Raw genomic sequence first — 24,834 nt, 5'->3', positions numbered from 1 at the left:
TAAAAAAGAATAATAATTAAAAAAGATAAATCAAAACAAAGGAGAAGAAAAAGCTATACACATACATACTGTATATATACAGTACATAAAATAAAAAATAAATATTATAATAAAAACAAGCCAGCCACATTGACCCGTATGCGACCTCTGCCCTCCCTTAGGTGCTCATGTCCCCATCCAGCCGCTGGTCACTGGGACACACATATACCCCCCACCGGCCTCCTCTCCACCCTCCTCTTCCTCCCTCTAGACTCTTCCATCTCCCTCCTTCCACCTACACTGCTCACTCACAGGTCCTCCGCCATTTTCCTTTTCATGATCCTTTATTTCCTTAAAAGGTGCTCCGAGGAAATTTCACTTTGTGTTAATTCTTGCACCCCCTTTGGACAAAAGCGGTAGTGTTTTTACTACACCTGCTGTAGTCCCTGGGTGATCGTCCCCATTACAAAAACATTAAGAAAAACAATATAAAAGTGGCAATCTTTGCATTGATGGTCTTGTTTGCTGTCACATGTAATTCCTGATCATCAGAGGAAAAATGAGACCGTTTCAGAAGAAAGTTCAAAGTTCCTCGTAGCACCTTTAATATTTTTAATTTTAGTCGAGGAGAAATCACCATCTGTAAGTGCTTCCGTTTTTATTCCGCTCGCTTTTAATTCAACTAACCCTGCATCCTTGGGTTTTCTGTTTGCAGTGTTTGTGTGTGTGTGTGTGTGTGTGTGTGTCATTTTTTCAGCAGTCGCTTATCACCATATCGACAGTAAAAAAAAAACAGATGCTAGACTACACTACAGCCGTTGTTGCAAAAGGCAAACCCCATTTCAGTTGTTTACGGCTAATATTGGCCCAATGCAGAAGTTGACTTTAGTGCCTCAGTCGGGTTTTTTTTATGTGCCCCACTTCACCGATTCAACCCCCTAGATTAGGGAGACACTGCCTCCTTTAAAGATGCACCTCGGAGATGGTAAACGTTTAAATAAAAGGGTATTTAAAGCAATATCCAACGCGTTATAATTAGCTAAATGTTTATTAAAACATTTAAGTAACCACATGGAGTCTATTAAAGTTCCCAATTCATTGGCTTTTCACCCTCTTAAGTGTTTTTGCCATTCATCCCAACCTCCGTCTTGCAGTTGAATTTTTTTTTTATTTAAAGAGTCATAAAACGAAAACTGTACACAGCGTGCCAAGGTAATGATTCAAAGTGCAATAGACTCCCATTGCTCCAACCTACGCTCGGTTAAATTAGTTCTCCTTGTCTTTAAAAAAAAAATTCAGCCAAATCGCACACTGACGAATGTCCCCGCAGTATTTATCACTCTGTGTTCTTTCATTCCGACCTTTCTGAAGCAAAAAAAATGTAGCATTGACGTGAAACTTGAGTTTTGAAGGCTGGCATTGTTCATTCAAGTGGTTTCATATGTGGCTTGTACGAGACCCATCCGGGCGATGTTTCAAATGGGTTTTTTATCACTAAGCGCTCTGGTGTTGTGTTGCTGTGAGACCATAACTGTGTTTGTCCTTAATCCTGTAACCCCCCCCCCCCCAGTAACAAGATTATAAGGTCTTTGCTGTGGGTTTGTAAGAGTGAGAGAAGAGATACATAAATGGATTTTGGTATTAAAGTTGTTTTTTTTACTGTATTTCTGCTGTAGCAATATGTGAGAGAACATAAGGCACGGCAAGGCAAGTTTATTTCTAAAGAATTCAGACACAAGGCCATTCAAAGTGATTTACAGGGGCATACAAATACATCAAGATTAGACATTAGAAATTGCATTCAAGAGATATAAGATAAACATGTCTCTTGTTAGTCTACTGTGGAATTCTGAAATGAATATGTGTGAACAAGATATTAACACACATATTTTATATATATATATATATATATATATATATATATATAGTTAGCATCAGAAAAGAGAGTGCAAGGACACATTTAGTCTTGTGCTGTGCTCTCACACAACTGCAGCGCTCGCAGTCAAGTCTCCCCTCCCCCCAAATCATCTGAAAATAAACCAATAGATTGGAAGAAAAAACACCCTCGGCAACAGAACCCGGTCGTCTGATTGGTTGCCGACGGGTTATTTTTGAAAGCAATGTAGATTGTTTGGTTTGTTTTCAGCTTTGAAGCCACAAAAAGCTGCTTCACACACACAGTGGCAACAGCAGCAAATAAAGAACACACTCATTTTGAGACAGGACCAGCCCAATTCTGGCATTAAAAGGTGCAGTGTGTAATATTTGAATATTTAGTTTAGTTTAAAAATGCATATGGCCATTCATATTGTCCATTTTGTGCTATTGTAGAATCATGGCAGTGCAAAATGGCTCTTATGTAGATATAAAAGGCTCATTCTAAGGAAAGAAAAAAAGAAAAAACAACTTTTATTTTCATATTGCATTTCTACCAAGTCTGAAATATCAATACATTCTTCACACTGCACCTTTAAGGAGTTTTGTAGCAATGTATTTTTAAATGTCAGACTGTGACCTTCTCTCTAAGATCTCCATTCTATAATGTGTAATATCTCCCTCTCACATGAAGAGTTATTATTTTTTCCATGGCAGTTCTTTGGAAGCAGCACACCCTCCATCTTTTTCATTCTACAGTGTCACACTTTATTAGCATTTAACTGTATCAAGTATAATCGCCCCCTGCCTGCAGTGTGCAAAATGTAGATTTTCAACAGAAAGAGTTGCATTCTAAGTGGGTCATTGTGTGTCACTTTGTTTGAGAATGTGCATCCTTAATAAAGGGGGAGTCAGCGATTCTGGAGTGTGCTTATTGAGAAAAAAAAATGTTGTTGTCAAAATCAGTTAATATCTCCTTACGATCCGCTACCTGTTCGTACTGTGTTTCCGCTGGAAAAAATCTGGTGTGTGTAAACAAAGGGGGCCCACAACAACATGCCAGTTTACAGATCCTAGGCTGTGTATTATTGACACTGGATTATTTTTTCCAATGCACACACAGTACAGATATCAGATCATTTGAAGATATTCCCTGATTTTGACATACAAGTGATTTTTACAACAACCAGAATCGCTGACTCCGACTTTCAAGTACTAAATCAATCCAATGATATTTGGTGTTCTCAAAATGGAGAATATGCAAGTCATATAAACTAATCACTCTCTCTCTCCTTCTGTCTCTCGCTCTCTCTCTCTTTCCTTCCATCTCTCTCTGTCTGTCTCTCTCTCCTTCCGTCTCTGTCTCTCCTGTCGTCTCTGTCTCTCTCTCCTGTCGTCTCTCTCTCTCCTTCCGTCTTTGTCTCTCTATCAGATGGAGCAGCCGTCCATGGAGCAGAAAGGCCACGCCAACGTGCCGTGGATAGTGGAGCCGGGTCAGGAGGCCAAGAGAGGAGTCAACACCAAGTACGAGACCACTATTTTCTAACATACGCCCGCCTTGTCCACTCCTGTGTGTGTGTGTGTGTGCCTTTCAGAGGTTTGCCCTTGTACTGGGGGTGCCACCCCTCCCCCCTCTGTGCCCGGAAGTCTGGGGGGCACGAGCGACGCACGTCCGCTCACTACGTCACCTCAACCGGCTGAAAAATACAAAAACTAAAAACCATCCCGCCCTCTCTGCCCTCTTGCCCCCTGTTAGCTGAAAGCCTGTCCACTGCATGATGGCGTGTGGCAATGCGCTGTCCCCTTTATCTCTTCTATGCTATCTCCTTGTCTTTTCTTCTCTTTCATTTTCTGCTCCCCCTCTCTTTGGTCTTTGGCGCAGGCCCTTGTCCTCCTTTGCCTGCAGGCCTGGCGCATGACTTTTGATCCAACGGGGATGTGTGGTGAACTTCTCTGTCTCCACCTGTAAATGGGGCCGCTGCTTTCAGTCGTTTTTAAAAAAAAATCCACTTCCTGTTTGTGGGCCAATCAGCTGCTTTTTTTTTCTCTCTTTCCTGTCGATTTGGTGCGACCGTTTGGCTTTGTCTCTCTCCTTTATTCCTCCTCTTGACTGCCTCCTTCGTCCCTGGCTTTTCTCTACATTTCAAACCCACCTTTTGTCTAACTGCCCCCCTGACAATTTGAATGAGGTTTGTAACCAGAGTACTGCTAATGCTACTAGCGCCATGACAGTGTTTTAGCTGTCCGCTGAGCCAATGACAATGAGCAGGGGCTGTTGTCCTAAACATGACAACCAGAGGAAACAGTTTAGACTTTCTAGACATTTTTTTAAATCTAAAGAGGAGAGCGGAATTACAGGAGAGACAATGTAGCAAAGTTTTAAACTTTGACTCAAACTGGTTCGTCCAGCCAGGCTACTTAAGAATGTATTTCAACTTTTTTGATTCTTTCTATCAGATTTATTTTTTTGAAAATACTACTAACACACTTGTGAATTTCTTTGACAAACATCTTTTAAAACTTGACCTGTGACACAGGAAGAAGTAGGTAATTAATTGTTTTGCTTTTACAGCACATGTGTGCATATACGTTCAGAGTTATTTTAACCAACATGGATTTTTTCCCCTGTCTGTAGACCTTTGTTTAATTTTTTGGGGGAAGAAATCTTGTATGTAAAGGGGGTTTAGCATGTGGCTTGTGAGGCGCATGGTGGCCATTTTGGATTAGCAGAGCAGGGGGGCCGGTGGAGAGGCGGGGGTGTGAGGACTCTCTCGATAAGTGATGTCATCTCATTTTGCAGGGCAATGCCGGACGCTCATGTCTATTACTGTGGAATGCAAAGAATGTAGCCAGCCCTAAACACGGACCTTGTCACACATACAATGCAAAAACGGACTTCAAAAGGACCCTCTTGCTCACTTTTCAAAGGACTACAAACGTGGACGCCACAGGTGTTTAAGGTTGACTACAAAACTTTGAACATCCTTCATCCGATGATGCTTGACACAGTAAACATATGGCAAACGGACCCTTTTACACACACTAACAGGACTGCATCTTGACAGACAACGCTCTGCTCTGAATGTACACTGATTTGAAAGCAGCCTCAACTTTCTGCAAGCGCAGCAGGATTTGTTTTATGTGGCCAACTGAGAGGCACGACCTGTGAACCAATGGGGCGGTCACAGGGTCTCCATGGTGACTGTGAGTATGGTAACAGTGGGTAACACACAATGGGCAGCACTGGGCATGTGTCAGTGTGGGAATGGGCATGGGGTTTGAGGACGTCTGACTGGCTCTTTTGGTTCTGTTTGTTTTTGTTTTTTAAGTGAGAAAATAATAGAGATATATATGCACAAGCAATGTGTAAATGTGATCGCACTAGCTGCAAAAGATGCAACAGGTGGGTTTCTCCTCATTAACGGAGAGATGAACCTATCTATGTGAACAAAAAAACGCATCTGGTGTTTAAAAAAAAGTATTCTATTCGTATTGCCCGACATTTTAAATGTTTAATATGAGAGTATTATATTACCTACCATGATGATTATGATTATTCTTGTGCAATTCTTGTCTACTGTTGTCTTAATGTTACATTATTTTTCTATTATACGATGAGATGAAAAACCTTTGGGCTTAAGAATGACGGCCATCCTTTAACAAAAAAAATTACGTAAAAAAAAATCTGAAACTAGATGATCATCCTTGTTATACAGAGAGTGAATGTTGCAGGTGGCTAGCTAACTCGTCAGGTCCATCCATTTCTCATGGGGCTCTACTCTTATCTAGCAGATGTACTATTTTAAACGCAGTATTACTGTATTATTTGGATGAGACATTATCCAATTATAAAATGTACATAGATATTTTGCCAACTCATTGTTCATAGCTGTAATGTAAAAGAGTTAAACGAATTAAAGGATTTTGAAGTTCAGGGCACTGGAAACAAGGTACCAAAATAAAGGTTGGAAATACATGAATAAAAAAAAGGTAGATGGTTAGAGATTGTATTTTAAGTGAAAACTGAAATGGGTTCTTTGGTGACATCACTGCTGACCAACTTATGTACATAGGCTTGGGCTTCCAGCACACTGATTTTTGTAATTTTGGCGGCCATTATTTATATCCCTGTAAAGCACATGGAATAAAATATGACTTGTAAAACCATTATTTGTCATTGTGATAATGTTGTCCCCGAGTTATTGTGTGTAAATGTTTGACTTAAAGTTTAAAAGTACAGGTGAAACTCATAGTATTAGAATATCATGGAAAATGAATTGGAGTTAAGGCAATGATTCATGCAAAATGTGCCTAAGCCAAGTACTGAGTACATATGCGTGATTATACTTTATAGAAGGCTGACATTTCTGTACTTACAATCCCTTTTTTTATTGATTTCATGACATATTTAAATTTTTTCTCAAAATTAACAATCCGACAGGTTGTTAACGAGCAAAACACCTAATTTGGAGCTGAAACGAAAATGTTGGTACCAATACTTTAATGAATACAATAATGGACACACGCATACTATTACTGCATGTGCATTAGATCAAGGTTGGGCCAAGAAGTTTGCCCTGAAACTGATGTTACAACATATAATGTTCTGCAGAACTAAACTCATTAAGAATCTCACATGAATAATTGTGTGCATTCTATTGGCATTATAATAACATGTAGTATTTTTATATATTGAATAAGAAGGCTTTATTGCTGTTGAAATTAGAAACTTATTATAAACTCTTATTTAGTCAGTAAGATATTGATATCAGCTTCCCCTCTCAATCTCCATTAACTGAAGTTGTTTTAGCCGTGTGGAGAGTTCCCTCACAGTGAACCCGTGTGGGGAATTCACACCTTGAGGTTGTGAAAGTCATTAGTAAGGCATACACTCAAGTGTAAATTGTTGTGAAGCGATGTGGAGATGGTATCGTAAGAGGCCGTCTTCCACTTCAGCTCTGATAAGGAAAGCTGTGAAAGAAGAAACGCCTGTGGCATTACATGGCAGTCAAATAAGCGCTTAAACCAGTGGCTACCATTGGACGTGGCAAATTGGATAGAAATAGGAAAGCTTTATTGATGTTGACTCCAGGTTAGAGAAGGTTTAGATGTGATGGTGAGATATACAGTAGCTACCGGTAATTGTTGTCTGTACTGTAAATCCACTGATTATAGGTACGCTATTAGGTTTTTTTTTACTGTACAATGCCAGTGTGACCAATTCATAGTGCTTGAAAAATGCATACCTTTTTCTGTTGCTTAAGCCACAAGTGGAATCGAAATCGACGTTTAGTTTAGCTCTCCCTGTCATCTGGTCTTCAGTTCAGGAGTGACAGAGAGGTCAGCGTTTAACAGACATCTCATCAACTCCATCAACCACTTGGCGACCACCAGACAACCTGACTGACAGTGCTGTGCGCGCTCAGATGACAGGAAGAGTTTCCCGAAAATCTACATGGTTTTTTGTGGTGTGATTCGTGTCAGGTTGCTCTATAGCAGTTTTTAACAAGAAATTAAGCCCAGACAAATAGTATAATAGGAGATCTTTAAGGTGCATTTTTTCATACAACATTCTTACCAATACATGATCAGTGTAAAATTGTGCCAGTATTTTATGTAGCCCTCTCACTCAATTCTGTTGACTAAATTACTTTTATAGAATGTCCCTTTAACATAATAAAAGTTACTGCATGGGTTGTGAAATGGTGAGAGCTACGAAATATATTTTCTGGATGGTGTAGGCTACACTAAACACAATTTAAGGATGACTCTGGCTAAGATGCCAAGAGGCCTGGTTAGTTTATTAATGTAACTATACTGGTAATGAGCATTAATTTGCCATGCAGTGTATTTCAACTGTAACTATAGCCCTTATTCAAGATGAAACAATACAATCAACAGGGAAAAACACATTGGAAAGACAAGAGAGCAATATTAGATTGTTTTATTTCTAAACCATGTAACTCAGCTCTCTTTTTCCTTTCTTTTAGATTGACTCATGAACACATGAAAACACAATTTATAACCTTAAATGCTAATACCCCGGGGTTTTTGAAAGGTTCAGTTACTGGTACCAGTGTTGGCGCGCTTGTTGGAGCTCATACAGAAATCCTCTTCAAAAGAAAAGTCCATATACTCACACCCAAATCAGGACAAAAAGTTAGGTAAACTCCTTGAAAAACAACCTTTTCCTGGGGGCAGCAACACGATCAGGAAACCGTCTCGATGCTCGGTCCAACACCAACTCCTCTGCTGCAGCACGTGGCAAAGTCCGTCCTTGTCCTGGCTTCTCCCGTTGGTTATGCTTACCGCTACCAAAACAGTCCCGTCCTCATTATCAGCTTGCGTCAGCCTCTTAGCAAAAAGCTGCATTTCTAAAGCACGCTCGTTTACACTTTTAACAACATAAACAAACACTCACGCAAACGCCCGGTTGCAAACGGTAAATAGTATAACTGTTCTTCAAGTTTAAGTTTTCTCTGACATAACAGTCTCTTCAGCTTCTTCTCGCAGATTGTTTTCTCTCATCCCCGGACAATTTGTTATACCCCGCCCCTCCAACAATCCGACAGGTTAATCCCCAATGACAGATAAAATGATTGACACCTGCCTAAACAAATCCAAACCCATAAAAATAAACTGAGGGGTTCAAGGGCTCTTTAAAACATAGGACGTTTTTATATTTAACACAAACTTCCCCAAATTAACCAAATACATGTCAACAGTAGGCTATCATTACAACTTCAGGCCCACATTAGTGACCATTTAATCAAATTAGAAGGGCGCTACATTTATATTGTAAATATATAAAATATATTGCACTGCTAAATTATACAGACTTCTCAGCTGTTTAAGCATGTTTCACCTGCATTTTTCTAGATGGATTGGGACCATATGGCAAAGACCCTGGGCAAGATTTTAGACATAGGCTATTCATATTCACCTAAAGAGGACCATATTTTAGGTAATCCAACTAAGCTTCCACCCCTTAAAGCACCAGTAAGCAAAATCATTGCAGATGCAGCGTCCATCCCTTTCCTCTGAAGGTTAGCAATGAGGGATTTCATTGACAAACAAACATGAAGAAGCTGGCAGGATTTTGAAGCAGGCCCCGGCCACTCCGACTGATCACCGACCACATTTCCTCCCAGGATTTGACTGACAGAACTCGCAGCCACGAAATAAAGCGCCAGCACTGTTCACTGTTCTCTTTAAAAGGCTCTACAGTACAGCAGGAACAAAGGTAAGTGTATCTCAGGTAAAAGGCTGTTTGATTATGATCCAGCAGCTACTATACAGCATGTTTACATGAAAGTGTGTGCATTTACAATTTTGAGTAAAATCAGGTATAGTCAGGTTTCTCTTAAAAAGGTTGGCAAGAAATATATTCCCTGAGTATTTACCAAGCACCAACGATTTATGAATCTCCTTTTGAAGCAAGTTTAAAATCAATGTGCAAAACATTCAGGTATAGAGAAGTACATGAATCGAGGAAGAAAAGCTTAACCTTATTAGATTTTAAAAGGAATGAAAATGATAGAATACGTGGATTGAATAGAGTATGTTCCACACAGTTTATTTCTATAGCATAATTCAGACACAAGGCCATTCAAAGTGCTTTACAGGGGAATAAAATACATCAAGACTAGACATTAGAAATTTGCATTTAAGAGATAGTAAATACAAATAAAATACATCAAGATTCAAGATTAGCCTGCATTAGACATCACGTAGGCCGATCACATCCGTGTCTGTTCGGACTGAAGTCTCTTTCCCCAAATTTGAACACAAGGTTTGGGTTACAAGCTGTAGAAAGAGTTTGCTCTCCCCTATACAGCCTTTGTGTTATTGAAATGTTCACACAACTCGTAGTGCTTTTGCACATCGTCCCTGTCTTTTAACCAAGCCTTGTAAAAAAATTAAAAAAATCTCATGTATCTGTGGAGGTAAGGATGAGTGCCTTTGGTTGAGTGTCTATTAAACTACAGTGGACTGACATTTACAGCGAGCCTCGGAGAAGAGAAAAAAAAGGGCTGAACAAGCATTTGTCATGAGCTATAAAGCACTGAATGAAATGTCTCGCACTCTCTCCTACAGTTACAATATGCAGTCAATGTGGAAGCAACCACTGGAGCTGGTCTCTGAGATTTGGAGAATAGAAAAAAGAAAAAAAAAACGGTGGGGCTGCGGCATATCGGTTGGGCTGAAGATTAACTGACAATTTGGTGCATTCTGTTGAGAAATGACAACAACAAAAACATATTTTGTGATTTTGTAAAGAGCAGAGTAGACCACTGCAGGATGGAATAGAGTGGGAGGTAATTCAAGAAGGCACCATTTATTCTGCTAGATTTTTCTGGTCCGAGTGGTGCAGTGGCAGCCGTCTGTATTTAGGCTTTTTTTTTTTTTTCAAAGCGCCAACAGCTCAATTTGATTGTTGTGTACTGCTGGCACAGGACTTGATAAACTGGGCACAATGAGGGGAGAATGATTAAGAAAGACGGGGAACACATGGAGATTGTTTTGCACTGTTGGAAAGAAAACGACATCACGCCATAACGACAGCATGGCGGTTGGTTAGCAGACACTAATAATTTCCTAGATTTTTTTCGAGCCGCTACAGTGAAGTGTAAGACAGGGGAGAGTAGGCTACGCTACATCATGCTTTGTTTCAGCACCGGTGTCAGATGTGGGAGACGGCCAGAAGTTACAGATGGTGCGCACTGCCCCGCGGCTACCGGTTAAATGAGACGACTAGGTGAAAACTGCTCATGTAACAAATCACAATCATATCTGGCATTCATTCAATAGAGATGGTTCTCAGATCCACATTTATATATTGCTCTTATACATATGCAAGGTTGATGAAGGGAAGGGGGGGACTGTTTTACATAAAGACAATTAGATGCCTTCGGTAGATGTGTTGAAACAGCAATAACATTATCATAATGTAGGGAAATACATCAACATGGAACTGGCTGGCATGCAAGTGGGTAAGAGGAATAAACTCCCTGTCCAAACCACTTTAACAAAGGGTAAGTAAACACACACACATAAAACACCATGCTGGAATTGGCTCAATATGTGCAACCTGATAAAGCTGGACACAGTGATGAGAATTGGCTAAACAACCAAAGGTTCTCTCTCTCTCTAGCTCTCGCTCTCTCTCTCTCTCTCTCTCTCTCTCTCTCTCTCTCTCTCTCTCTCTCTCTCTCTCTCTCTCTCTCTCTCTCTCGCTCTCTCTCTCTCTCAGAAGCTGGCAGAGACATTCACAATGGACACTGGCAGACTTCATCAACAACTTGGACAAAGAAATACTGCACAGTCCCATTAAAAAGAACCTTTCATTCATGCTTTTCCTGTCAAAAAACACCACAATCACTATTTGGAATTTCAGAGATCCTGAGATGATGTCTTCAAATTACTTTATATGTATATAATGTACTGTATATATTCTATTCATTATTAACCATAATAGAAGCTCATCTATTTTCTGTTGTTCAACTAATCGATTTGTTGATTCAATGTTTGCTGGATGGATGGATGGATGGATGGATGGATGGGTGGATGGATGGATGGATGGACGAGTGGATGGATGGATGGATGTTTGGATGCATGGATGGATGGACATTGAAGAGGACCTCAAATGCGCATCATATTTGTATTCACTATAATCTGTACGGAAAAGCCAGCATCCAGCAGAATTTAAATCTGTGTGTTGTTAGCTTGGGCTCTGAGCAGACTGGAGTGCCAAATTGGGCAGAGGATAAGCATGTAAGTTAAGAGCTATACAGAGAAATGAGATTTGACAGTGCAGCAGAACGGCTCAGAGTAAGTATTTTTACATAACGCTCAATTCGCTCCATTTTGTGCAGCTAAATGCAGAACGCAATACATTTATTTTCCCGTAAGGTGGCTGATGTGTAGGTGATTCTGAGAGGTTGTGTGTTCAAATCCTTATCTGGGTTTTTGGAAGTCATATACACGAGGTAAAGAGTTAAAAGCGCACAGAGAAAGTCTTCCAGTGTGAAGGACCCTAGCTCAGTCTGATGGTGGATTGACTGCAGACCCGTTTAGACTAAAACAAACGACAGTGGCTATGTTGTTTAGAAATGGAAAAAAAACACACACACCAACCGACTTGAATATACAACCTCTGGGTCTGCAGGCCGTCCACTATCAAACTGAGCTAGTGTCCTTCACACTGGAAAACTTTCTCCACGTGATTTTATCTCTTTGCCTCGGGTATTTTACTTGAAAATATCAAAAATGCTTCCTCCTCTCTCCTTCTCGGACACAGATGATACATGTGTTTTATAAATATTGTTTATGACACTTTATAATTATTCTTGTTTTGTGTTATGATGTGTCATACTTACTTTTTTGATTTTTTTTGTTCGAAATAAAGAAGAAATTAAATGAAATGAAAAGAGGAGAGGAGAGCTCTACGTTGATGCAACCCCCACGGGAGAGGAAAAACAGAAACTGCAATTGCCATGACAGCGATATGATCTGACGGGCTCTGGTTTATATGTGCCTGGTTTGATGCAAGGGCTCATAGCAACAGCAGTCAAGCAACATGACAGCGGTGAAGCCATGCCGTCACTGAAAGCTGCTTATGTCACCTTCTCCAGTATGTATGAATCAAAATAGCAGAGATCAGACACTAATCTTTTCCGCAATGAAGAATGAATGAATAAATGGGATGAGGTAAGGTGTTCATAGGCCTACCAAAGGAATAAGCTAAGAAAGATATTTATATAGTTTACCGTTAAAGCTGTCTGCCAACCCGACATGCAAGGAGCCCAGAAAAATCCCAAGAAGGGACCATGAAATGTTTCAGTTGTTGATTCTACTGCTAAGAAAAAAACCTGGACAGCAGAAGGAATCAAATAAATGCACAATCATCAAAGGCTTACCTCTTGTAGATGCAGCAACAGTGTTGTTGTAATTACTCAGAATTCCTCATGGGGACCACAGAAGTTACGTCCTATAGCTTTAAGTACGGATTAAACAAAAGAATTTCACTCTTTTCAAACTTTTCCTCTTATTTTCAGCTAAAACCAAATGGAGTGTTTGCGTTAATCACTCACTGATTTGCTTGATTGTGGCCTGAGAAGAGGCAATTAGTCACTGATTACACAGCTAACCACACTAAGACGCACATCTGTTGAATCACTGACTCCCATCCGCATCCCCAATCCTCCCAAGGCAAAACCAGCGTTAAAGTGATAGTTCAATATTTTTGAAGTGGGGTTGAACGCTAAACTGAGATTATTGCCACCATACCGCCGTTTACTTTTTCAAGGAATCCAATCAGCTGTGGATTATTCAAGAGTCACAAGAAAACAAAAATTAAATGATGTCTGGCGGAAAACAAAAAAAATCTCAGTTCAGTGTACAATTGAAGGGGGTTTTAGGTTAGCATTTTTTTTCAATTGGTTATTGAGTGTGTATTTTTTATTTTTTTATTGTGATACTGTGATAACTGATGCACGTTTAAGGAGTTGCTCTCTGAATTTCATTGTACCTTGTATAACGACAATTAAAGCTTTCTATTCTATTTCTATTACTATATGTTGAGAAAAAAACGTTTTTCTTCTGGCCCCCTATGCAACAGTACAAGCCTGACTTCTGCTACAGCTACATCTCTCCTTAACTCATTTAATCTCTCTGCCTTGTACATTCAGATAAATAAGTATTTTTAAGCAGTGCCTTAAATGAGTGGATAAATGTTTTCAAAAGAAGAAGAACACAAAAGATTAGCAGAGTAAAGCTGCACAAACTGAACACAGACACAGAAGCTTTCCCGAGGCCAGACAGACAGACTATACGCTCTCTCTCTACACACACACACACACACACACACACACACACACACACACACACACACACACACACACACACACACACACACACACACACACACACAGTTCATCAGCCGGCCACAGTCACTCTGCTCTAGATCTGTCTGCCTTCATCTGAGCTCCGCAGCAGCAGCACTAATTGTTTGGGACAACTACTGTTTAATGCTAAATGGTGCGAGAGCCCCGGCACTAGTAAATACGATAAAGGCCTTCCTTACAAAAAGCATGTTAATGAAAGACTTCTTGGGAAAACTGAAAGGCAGCAGAGACAAACTAAAGGATGAGTCCACTGCTTTAGTGGTGGTGGTTTTATAGTTATTTATTTCAGATTTGTGCACACACACCATTGTGATGTTCTATTCTATGTTAGTTTAATTATTTTCTGATTGGGTGAATGTATTTCCGCAAAATTAGGTGTCAAAAAAAGTATCAGTACTGAACAAACTCAAAACTATATCCAGTCTTTTGATGTGACATTTGATTCCAGACTCTCACAGACACAAGCTCAAATGTGATGACAACCGAACCTGTAAAAAGATATACTAAATATAGTCGACATGACACAGGAGTTAAAAGGAGGACCAACTTGTGATTCCGTCAAAATAAAGGTGTGCCGTGTTGTGGTGCAGAAAAACCAAAGCCAAAACCATGTGATCAAATTAAAGACTTGTGCCAATCTGCCCGACAACAACACAACCTTGAACAGCACTAGCCCAAAAAGACAACCCAGCCAAGAGACGAAACCTGCTCCATTTAAGACATGACCTCATTGTTTCACCTTCAAAGTAAAAGTTTTTAAAAGTTGAGTTGACTGCTGCTGCTGCTGAAGCCAGAATGTGTTTCTTCATCCACAAAATGAAATCCTAATGAAAGCTGCCAGTGTAGTTGCTCCAATAACAGCCTCTCGTTGCACCATGCACACCAGCTCGGCTCTATTGATTTGAGCTTTCTGAATAAGTAGAAGTAAATGTCCCGTGACAATCAGCTCACAATATGAGGGTTTTTATTCCAAAATGAAACATCCATCATCCACTGAAAGAAAATCATTTTTTAAACTCGGACCATATTATATATCATCTCTGTCAGATTCATACATTTTATTTCATTAGTTCCCCTTTGTATTCCCAAAACTTTTAGTTTGAAAGATTTGTTATATGCAGTTAACAGTAATTATGTTTTGGCTTAGTACTGATATACACATAAGAACCAAGAGGTTTGTTCACTTTAGCAAACTGTCACAGAAACATGGTGGAGCATTGAGGCCAAGATATTTTAGATGTCCCCAAAGGATTTTAAGAAATTGGGTATGGATATCGCTTAAAGGTGCTACGAGGAACTTTAAAATATTTCCGAAACAGTCTCAAGACCATCAGTGCAAAGAATGCTATTTTCAATATAGTTTCTCTTAATGCCTTTGTCATGGGTATACGCTCACCCAGGAACAACAGCTGGCCTAGTAAAAACACTACCGCTTTTGTCCAAAGGGGGTGCAAGAATGAACACAAACCGAAAGTTCCTCAGAGCACCTTTAATACAATGTATTTTTTTATATTTTAATGAGCAAACAATTATCAAAAAAAAATTATTTGAGAAATAATTTGTTTTGTTTTTTATTCATGATTAACAGTATATGTTGTGTGTTTCAAATGAGTCCATGTGTCCCATCACTTGCTCATCATATCCGTTAGAGTCTTAAAGATCATCTGCTTTCATCCCCACCCAAAGCTCTTTATGTAACGACTCTATGACGAGAGGAGAAGTTAAGGAGCTCAGATTTGGTATTTAGGTTTGAGTTTTGTTCAGCTCTCTCGGATGCTGTGTAAAACAAGTCCTGCATCTTGGGACCTTATAATCTGATCAGTGCACATAATGCATATCCCAGCCGCAAGATAAAACTGACTGTCTCTGCACTCACTCAGCCTTAACCCTAGAACACTAATGCTTAGGAACATATTTAAAAAGTGCTGCCGAACTTTAGGGGTCTTGCAATTTCCCCTCCGGCTGCAACGGATCTTGTTCACGGGTGCAAAACCAAATTAAAGGTGCAGTGTGTAGAATGTATTGGCATTTTTCAGAAAAGACTTGGTAGAAAAGGAATATACTATTCATAAGTATGTTTGAATTAGCATATGATTGCTTGAAAATAAATGTTATTCTTTCTTTTATCACCTTTAGAATTCTTGTTTTTTATCTACATTGGAGCGGAAATGAGGAAGGAGAATGAAAATCTCACTGATATTTGGTACCTCTTTGTTTTTCTGTTTGTTGTTTTCTTTTCTTTTTTTTAATCATTCCAAATAAAGATCTCATCCATTCATTCCTATCTCCCTCCTTGTTCCTGTGTTTCAGTGCAGGTCCTGGTTGGTTGAGCTATAGATGAGTTGAGACAAAGGTGAACACATCAGCTGCCCTTTCTGGGCTCCGTTCCATTTCAGTTTCCCTCTTCATTTTTCACTTTTCTAAGTCCTGCACTGTGTGATGCCCGAAACACACCAAACCATCTGTGCAGGTGGGTGAGGGGAGAAATGGGACACGGCCCAAATGTGGAACCAGTTTCTGTCTCTCGGCCCGGTGGCTCCACAAGCCAAAGCAATAAAGGTGGACCGCCGCTGAGCCAACAGCTGACAGGAACAGGAACCAATGTTTGGCCAAGGTCATACAAAACACACATGCAAATACACACACACACTCTCTCTCTCTCTCACACACTCACACACACACACACACACACACACACACACACATGGGGTGAGGGTGTAAATGCAAATCAGGGTCAAAAGACACGGGAGAAGCATCATTTGGTGACCCAGTTCACAAAGGGGTGTCATAGATCTAATGGTCAGAGAGCACACGGACTGCACTTATCCATATTAGTACGCCTTAAACGTTCATTTAATCGCTACCACGCACCACTCCCCCGAGCACAAACTAAAACTCCAGCCTCTGTGATCAGTTTTTCAAAGTCTGCACCTGTTTTGGCCAGCTACCCCAAAAATCTGCATGCTGCAATTGCACGCCACATAGCCACGAGCTTGAGAAATAGCAAGCGGTGAAAAATTAATGAGAGGAAAGAAGGAAGAGAGCAGAGAGAATTAGAACACATTTAAAAAAGTCTTAGACAGCAGACGGCAAGCCGGAGGGGGAATTTGAGTTCCTTTTGAAAATTAAAGCTTTTGTGAATCCCCCGGGAGTCCAACGTGTGACTGTCTGCAATAGACCTCTCACTGGGCAACTAGAAGAGGGTTTAATTTCAGCTTCGCATTAGCCGACCACTCTAAACGGACACCGCTGTTACAATCAGGTTAATCAGGCTCGTATAGGCCTCTGAACTTTATATTTTTAATGACTTTTTTTAAAAAACAGATACTGCTTTACAGGGTGCAATCAGAACATCCAAAACAATATCATGATTTTTATCCTTTACAGTGACTTTGTTTTTCGGCTCCTTTTTTTTTAGCTCGAGGCTAATTTCACATTATTAAAATCAACAAGGACACAACGTCCTTCGTCTGACTTTTACCTGAGGACAACAATTCATAAACCCCTAAATTTGAATAAATTCCAAAACCAAAAGACATGGCGCACGCATACATGCACGCACGCACGCCAAAAGCACACACACGCGCACACGCACACACACACACACACACACACACACACACACACACACACACACACACACACACACACAGCTTGTGGGAGATTGTAAACATGTTGAGTTCAAAGGACAAATGCCTCAGCTCGGTTTTACTCCGGTCATAACACAGAGAATTAGGCTGGGTTCCAAATCCCATACTCTCTCTTTTTTCTATCGTACATACTACATCTGACCATCAAAATAATCTAGTTAGCATGTAGTAGGCATACAGTTGGGACATTTAGTTATTTATTTCATCATAACATAGGGCCTTGATCTTGCCTCTTGCCTATACATCCATCGCATCTTTGGTTGTTTTCACTCGGAGGCTCCGTCGATGTGACGTCACTTCCGGTGTGCACTGGATTATGGGTCGAATTTGCCCACAACATCTGTTGATTTCCACACTAAAAATCCCCTACCAGATCTAGTAGGGCATCTGGGTATGTTTAACCATTCTGTATCTGATAGAATAATTGGGCCATCCTAAATCTTTTTTTCTAGCATACTAAATAGCAGGGCTGTATGGGGTATTGGAACGCAGGGTTAGTGTGTAGTATGACAGACATCAGACACAGAGCTGAGGGAACCCCCGCTCAGCTGCACTGGAGAGGGGAAGGAGGTGTCAGTGGTGTGTAGACACTCCGACACTCTAGAACGCTGTAATTACTGCCAGCAGCAGACAAAGATTAATTAAAGGAGGAGAAAGACGAATTAATGAGGTCAGCGCAAACACCTCAAGTAGACTTTAAAAAGTTCACAGCATTCTACACTGTGGGGTGTGTAAATGCATGCGGGAAGTAACGCACACAAAGGAAGAGGACACCATTCAATATCTGTCCGTTTTTCAGTTCAAAAAGAGCCCCATGAGAGATGCTGTTACACAAATAAGCACACAGAGGATGCTTTTTTATTTGCTTCAAGATGCTACGAGGAACTTTTAAATATTTCTGACAGTCTAATTTTTCATCTGATGATCATAAATTACATGTAACAGCAAACGAGACAATCAGTGGGAAGAATGCTATTTTTAAAATAGTTTTTCTTACAGTAATGCCTTTGTTACGGGTACGATCACCCAAGAACTACAGCTGGTGTGCTTAAAACACTACCATTTTTGTCCAAAGGGGGTGCAATATATATTGTTACTTAACAAATGAAAAAAAAATGAAAAACATAGTAGCTTTTACCATTTTGTGTACCTTAATGTCAAATGTTACCTTGTTGATTATCAGGCTAATTGATTTCAGCCCACACTCAGCTATAAAAAAGTGTCCAGCTCTGAGGACGAGGTGGTCTCCACACCAACCACAGAATAATACTGGCAGGAGGTAATGCAATTCTCCAACAATGATATGTCATACTGTCTAGTTGTGCAAACAGACATCTGGTAAAATTAGATGGCCACTGAGTTCTGTTGCTGACCTTTCCTGAAATTCATTAAAAAACACTATTTTTCATCCAAATGTATCAGTGTGCGTGTATCAAATCTGTATTACTGTTCAGGCTGGACATCAGTTTTCCTATTAAACAAGCGACAACAAATATCGAGTTCAACTTCAATTCCCAACCAAGTATGTCGTCATTATCTAACCATTTTTTTTTTTTTAAAGATTATCGATCTTAAGTTTACATCATTAACTGGTCTGTTAGTTTAGGCAACACTGAGGTCTGTGTCAGCTCTGTTCTGGTTTATTAGGCTTCAAGTTTAACCATTTCTACCAAAGAAAAAAACTGAAAAAAAAAGTCCATAATAGGACTCAAGATTCTTCAGTCAATAAAGGAAGAAAATAAAAAAAAATGCATTAAAAGAGAACTGTAGAATGAAGAGTTGGCAGGTAAGAAAACCAAGACACACAACATCTTAGAGTGTGTAGTTTAATCTTTTATAAATTACGCTCACATTGCACCACACCATGTTATATAACAGCATCTATACATCCTGAGCAGACATCAATATTTGTACAATTTTGTTAGACAGACAAGAGGCAAATCTGTTGATTGAATTGATGCCATCTTTAAAGCACCAGTTAGGAAGAGCACAACGTGAGAATGGCCAACAGCATTGTTCAGAAAAAGTTCAAATGCATCCTTACATTTACTCGTTTATTGTCTTCAAAAACATTTCCTATTATAGCATGTGAAGGGAAATGTGCCTCATGGTCACATACTTAAGAATCATTTCTCATCTGTACCGTCAAATCAAAGTAAGGATCCATTTTGATTTTCCTGCACAAAGCCACGTGAGCGAAAGCTTAGAAGAAGATCGTAACCTCGCCTTCAAAGTGCTCGGAACAGGAAAAGGCTCAGTAGATAAGACAACGTGCAGATAAAATGTGTGTAAAAAGTGGCATATAGAGTTAAAAACAGTGGTACTACAACATGTAAATAGTTAAAAAACATGCCTTTTAACATTAGCATGTGGAAATTTAGATCATAAATAATAAATCACAGACTGCAATTTTTTGGGGGGTAAGAAACATTTACCTTTGATCTAAGCACAAATAGTTCGGATGTACAAATAGACCCACAGGCATCAAAAGTTTGGGGATTTTAAAATGCTCAATCATTAAAACTTCAAGGTGCTTTTGGACAAAAAGCGCTAGTGTTTTCTACTACACCAGCTGTTGTACCCATGGCAAAGGCATTAAGAAAAACTATATAAAGATAGCATTCTTTGCACTGAGGGTCTCGTTTGCTGTTACATGTCATTTATTATCATCAGAGGAAAAACAAGATTGTTTCAGAAATATTTAAAAGTTCCTCGTAGCACCTTTGATTCTATCCATTTAAATTTAATGTCGACCAAAGTGCACCAGAAGTTCTGTCTATGCTGGTGGATTGGAAAAAATAACCTATCATACATAACAGTACTCCCATTCAGACTAAGGCTGAAGTGTAGAAAGGGCTCAGAACCGTTCATAATAGAGCACAGGATTACACCACACACACAATTATTTACCCTCAAACACAGACATGAAAAAATCGTAGTTCAAAAACATCACAGCGTTACAAATGCCTCAATCGCACTTCCCACCTTCTAACGGCACGATAGCTTATGTGGAATACATACAGCGGAGTTTGAAAATCTCTCACATTTCATGCAATAACGTCCAGCCCCAATGAAATATGGATTAACATTAATTATTCACATTTAAACGGATGTAAGGATCACAAAACTTTAACCTGTGGATATTAACCTATATATATTAGGTAATAAGGATTCAAAAGGAACCGCTTAAGAAAGACCTGATCGTCACGAACAGTTTTTTTTAATGCACTTGTTTTTGTATAAGATACACGGCTTTATTCATGGTGCATCTACACTCTCAACAGTTGATCGCTGTTGGAGCAGTTTCCATTTAAAGCTGGTGTAAACTGGTTAAAGGCCCTTGGAGGAACTTTCATTTTGTGTTAATTCTTGCACCCCCTTTGGACAAAAGCGGTAGTGTTTAAACTACGCCAGCTGTAGTTCCTGGGTGAGCACACCATGACAAAGGCATTAAGAAAAACTATATAAAAATAGCATTCTTTGCACTGATGGTCTTGTGATAATCAGAGGAAAAATTAGACTGTTTCAGAAATATTCAAAAGTTCCTCGTAGCACCTTTAAGTCCAAGTTAGCAATGTTTGCATGTGAACCCACAGTACCGAATGTGAGTCTCTGTAATGATCTATTGCGATGCTGTTTTTCTAGAATCAATCTAAATGTAGAAAGAGTGCAGAGGAGATTGTAAACGTATCTGAGAAAGTGTGTGTCGTTGGGACGCTGAAGCTTTGCTGACAAGCCCCCTGCAAGTGTCCCTCAATGCAACAGAACATGTCTACAGAACATGCCTACATCAGTCTGTGAAACTGTAGGGGTTTGCAAGAAATGTGTAGCGTTTAGGTCAGGTGGTGGAGTTTGCTTTGGTCTTTCGGAGCAGAGTTTTGTTTCTCTCTTTCACACCACCCGCTCCAGGATGTAGAGGATTCCGATGTTGTCGACGGTGACGAAGGTGGAGAAGTCTGAGGAGACGTGGATCCTCTTCAGAGCCGTTCCTTTAGGATGGAAGGTCTGCAGAGCCTCTCCTGTCTCCACATCCCACCACTAGAGAAACACACACAAGAGGAAAGACAGAGAGACTGTTTAACAAATAGATAATGTGGTAATTAGTTTAGCTTTAGAAGGCGCTGGTTGGTGGATTTTTTGTTGTTAACCCCCTGTTTCCATTCTATAAATTGTCAATATTTTCTGACCTATACATAATCATTGTTATTATGTTTTATAGTTATGTTAAACGATACCAAAGTTTCACATAATGACGTACATGCATTTAGATGTATTCCCTTTCGACTGTTTGGGGTGGCTGTGCACAGTGGTATCTTTAAGCTAAGCCAAACTAAGCTAAGCTGCAGCAAATTGTCACAATCGGAAAAAAAACAGAGATTGTGTTCTTGATTGTTTAATCCTATTGCATGTTTAGCCTCTTCGACTTTGCCGACATAAGAAATGGTTTCACTTAAAAGTGCGGCTTTAAAAATTCTGCACTCAAACATTTAAAAACTGTGGTAAGCTTTTTACAATAAGGTCACAATGGATGATCAGGTTGACCCTCTAGTTTACTGTCACGAGTGTGGGTTTAATGCCAACTGGAGGCAGTTGGTTTAGATGTCAAAGATGTCTCTAGGACGTGTAAATATGGGCAGAAAAACAGGGTTATCTGCAGAAGGCTTCATCTGTATTAGAACTTGAGATGAAGACATAAAACAGACGGATTGACTGAGAGCTTTATATCTGCTGCCAAGAAGACCATGATGAATTTAATAGTTTGATATTACCGGATTTAGCCTCCCTCAGGCGCACACACACACACACATGAACGCACAAACACATACACACAAACCCCCAGCAAGCTTTACTGAGCGATTCCTTTTAATCTCCCTTTAAAGTTGACATTTTTCATTCAAGCTCGCTCTCACTGGGATGAATCATCAAAGGCGCGTCAAGTCAATCATGTAAAGTCAGTGTGTATGTGTGTGTGTGCATGTGTGTGTGTGCGTGTGTGCGTGTGTGTGTGTGTGTGTGTGTGTGTGTGTGTGTGTGTGCAATAAACTTTGGCAGTAATAACTATGATAATTTCACATCAAAACTGTACCCTCTTTCTTGGTTTGTCATCTTTCCATGGGTCAAATCCAATATAAACTTGAATTGATGTTTAACAAAAGGTGTTGAATAACTGTAGGAGTCAGAGGCTAACCCACTGATATTAATAATTCACTTTGTAAAGATAAATCATGATCCACTTCCTACTAGTACAGGAGCCCTTCACACATAGTAATACGACAGGAAAATACCAGTATTATAGATTAGTGCAAGTAAAAAAAAAACATTAAATCAAGTGTAATGGCTGATTTACATAATGGCTAATGTATACAGTCCCATGATGCATCTGTGTTGTGTGAACGTCAGAGCTATGCTACGTCATTTGAACATTACATTTAGCCAAACAAATTAATTTAATGTTTCAACACGGTTTCCGTATATATTAGCATAGAGGAGCAGTGAGTCATGTGTGTGATTAATCATTATTTTGTGCAATGTTTAACATAATCCTCGAGAGATTACTGTACTGCATGCATGAGGTTTACTTTTTACCCATGAAATTGAAAGTGCTTCTACAAATTGGATCCATATGTGATGACTGGGGGGGGGGGGGGGGGGGGGGCGGGGGGGTTTGGGACACAGGTGCGGACCCAGGGGTGTCTGTAAGTTATCCCCGGAGGGATAACCACTAAATCACAAAAGCGACTACAGGGAAGGGGAGAAAACAAAAACGCACAGAGCTGTAAAGGTCCACAAAGGCTACCTTTAATATAACACACTAAACCACAACAAAACCACCACTGCCAAGCAGCTGAACACACACACAAGTAAAACTGTTTCCTTTGCAACACTTAACACAGAGAGCACTCAGAGACAACCTCTCACTACCTCTGAAGGTGAGACAATGAGCAGCCCAGAGCACTGGGGTCTCACAGGGCTGAAATCTTCCGTGTCCTCACACCATAGGCATCTCAATTATCAATATGTTGGCACTATTCCTTTACTGTGCGCTTACCAATATAATATGACATCAGATTTGACAGATACAGTCCTTGCTGACCACTGATTTGAAGTTGCAAAAATCCCCACTGATGTACATGACTTTACTGTGTTTCCCTCTGATATTAAAGTATGTCAGGGACCTATGTTGGCTGGTTAATGTTGGCTAAAGCGGGTCTGTTTGAGCAGTGTTTATATAAAGAACAATTATTTTTTTGGAAAAAAAATTGTTAATTATTTTTCAGGCTTCCACCACTATAAAAATACTTTAGAAAATATAAGCAATTGCCCAAGAGCGACCGCGTCTAAAATGCTAATGACTCACCCTGCTGTGACCTATGCAGTGTTTTGCTTGACCACATTTGAAAAGGTCAGAAATTAAGATTCTGCACTGGTCACAACAGAAAGTAATAAAATAAATAATGGGCCTTTTTCTTCATCTTTACGTCCGAGCAAAATACATTGCAAGGTCACAGAAGGGCACTTGTTGCAACATATCAAGCTCTGTTTTGAATTGAAACTATGCATATTGCTGTACATGTTATGGTAAATGGTCTCCACTTGTATAGCGCTTTTCCCTGGTTTTTCACAGACCCAAAGCGCTTTACGTTGTTTTGTAGACCCAATCACACACACATTCATTCACCGATAGCAGCAGGTACCACGCAGGGTGCAAGCTGACTATCGGGAGACATAGGGTTCAGTGTCTTGCCCAGGGACACTTCGACATGTGGTGGGGAAACGGGGGATCGAACCACCGACCCTGCAACCCAGTGGACGACCGCCCTACCCGCTTCACGACAGCCGCTGGTTATGCTTCATTGGCTTTACAAATATGTCGGTCTGGATGAGGAAAGGTGAGGTGGAGATGATAAACACACGAAGATATAAGGAGAGGAAAGGAGACGCTTGGTTAAAATGTGATTGCATCAGATACAAAAGAAATATGGCGGCCGGCTGCCAAACACACTCGACAGCTCGAACAAAGAATTAATATGCTCAGAAGCCTGCGTAAACACACACACACACTCACTCACACACAAATACAGAAATAAGCCAGATTGAGATGAAGTAGGAGAGAAAAAGGAAGATTTGAAAAACAACAACAAGACTGAATCCTATGACAAACAACAGACGCACGACTAACCCTCAGTGACGCCGACACTAAACACATATCTCCAACTGGTTATAAAATAAGGATTAAGCCGAGATATGTGACGCATCTTGGGCAAAAATAAACGTTTAAATAAGTCAGTTGGCTCAGCAATGGCGGTGGGGGGTAGGAGGAAGAAGTGTGGAACCAAATGTGTGAAAATTGTGTTCAGAGCATCAGAGTAAGGGGGTGAAAAATATCAGTATGTTGAATCATTTAAACACCAGCAGACGGTGAG

At 40.0% G+C, this 24,834-nt stretch overlaps 2 protein-coding genes across 5 annotated transcripts in view; one reads left to right on the top strand and one right to left on the bottom strand.

The window, feature by feature from the left end:
- Window positions 1-5,999, top strand: part of anks1b (ankyrin repeat and sterile alpha motif domain containing 1B) — a 206,563-nt gene extending 200,564 nt beyond the window's left edge. For all 3 annotated transcript variants that reach the window (XM_080050738.1, XM_080050736.1, XM_080050737.1), the window contains 2 exons: window positions 3,287-3,378; window positions 4,655-5,999. In XM_080050738.1, coding sequence (XP_079906864.1) covers window positions 3,287-3,378; window positions 4,655-4,703 — 141 coding nt within the window. In that variant the 3' untranslated portion in view covers window positions 4,704-5,999. The remainder of the gene's footprint in view (window positions 1-3,286; window positions 3,379-4,654) is intronic.
- Window positions 1-24,834, bottom strand: part of apaf1 (apoptotic peptidase activating factor 1) — a 71,991-nt gene that overhangs the window by 8,935 nt on the left and 38,222 nt on the right. Inside the window, exon 27 of one of the 2 annotated variants that reach the window (XR_013845439.1) lies at window positions 19,980-21,448. Coding sequence is in view for 1 of the 2 variants with exons in the window: in XM_080050735.1 (XP_079906861.1) it covers window positions 21,302-21,448 (147 nt within the window). In the remaining variant the exon portion in view is untranslated. Of the gene's footprint in view, window positions 1-19,237; window positions 21,449-24,834 lie in introns of those variants that run through there. The other variant, XM_080050735.1, reaches the window with a different exon arrangement.

The sequence above is a fragment of the Ammodytes marinus genome, assembly GCF_949987685.1.
Source record: "Ammodytes marinus genome assembly, chromosome: 22".
NCBI classification, from domain to species: Eukaryota; Metazoa; Chordata; class Actinopteri; order Uranoscopiformes; family Ammodytidae; genus Ammodytes; species Ammodytes marinus.
This window is presented reverse-complemented; position numbering and strand designations above follow the sequence as displayed.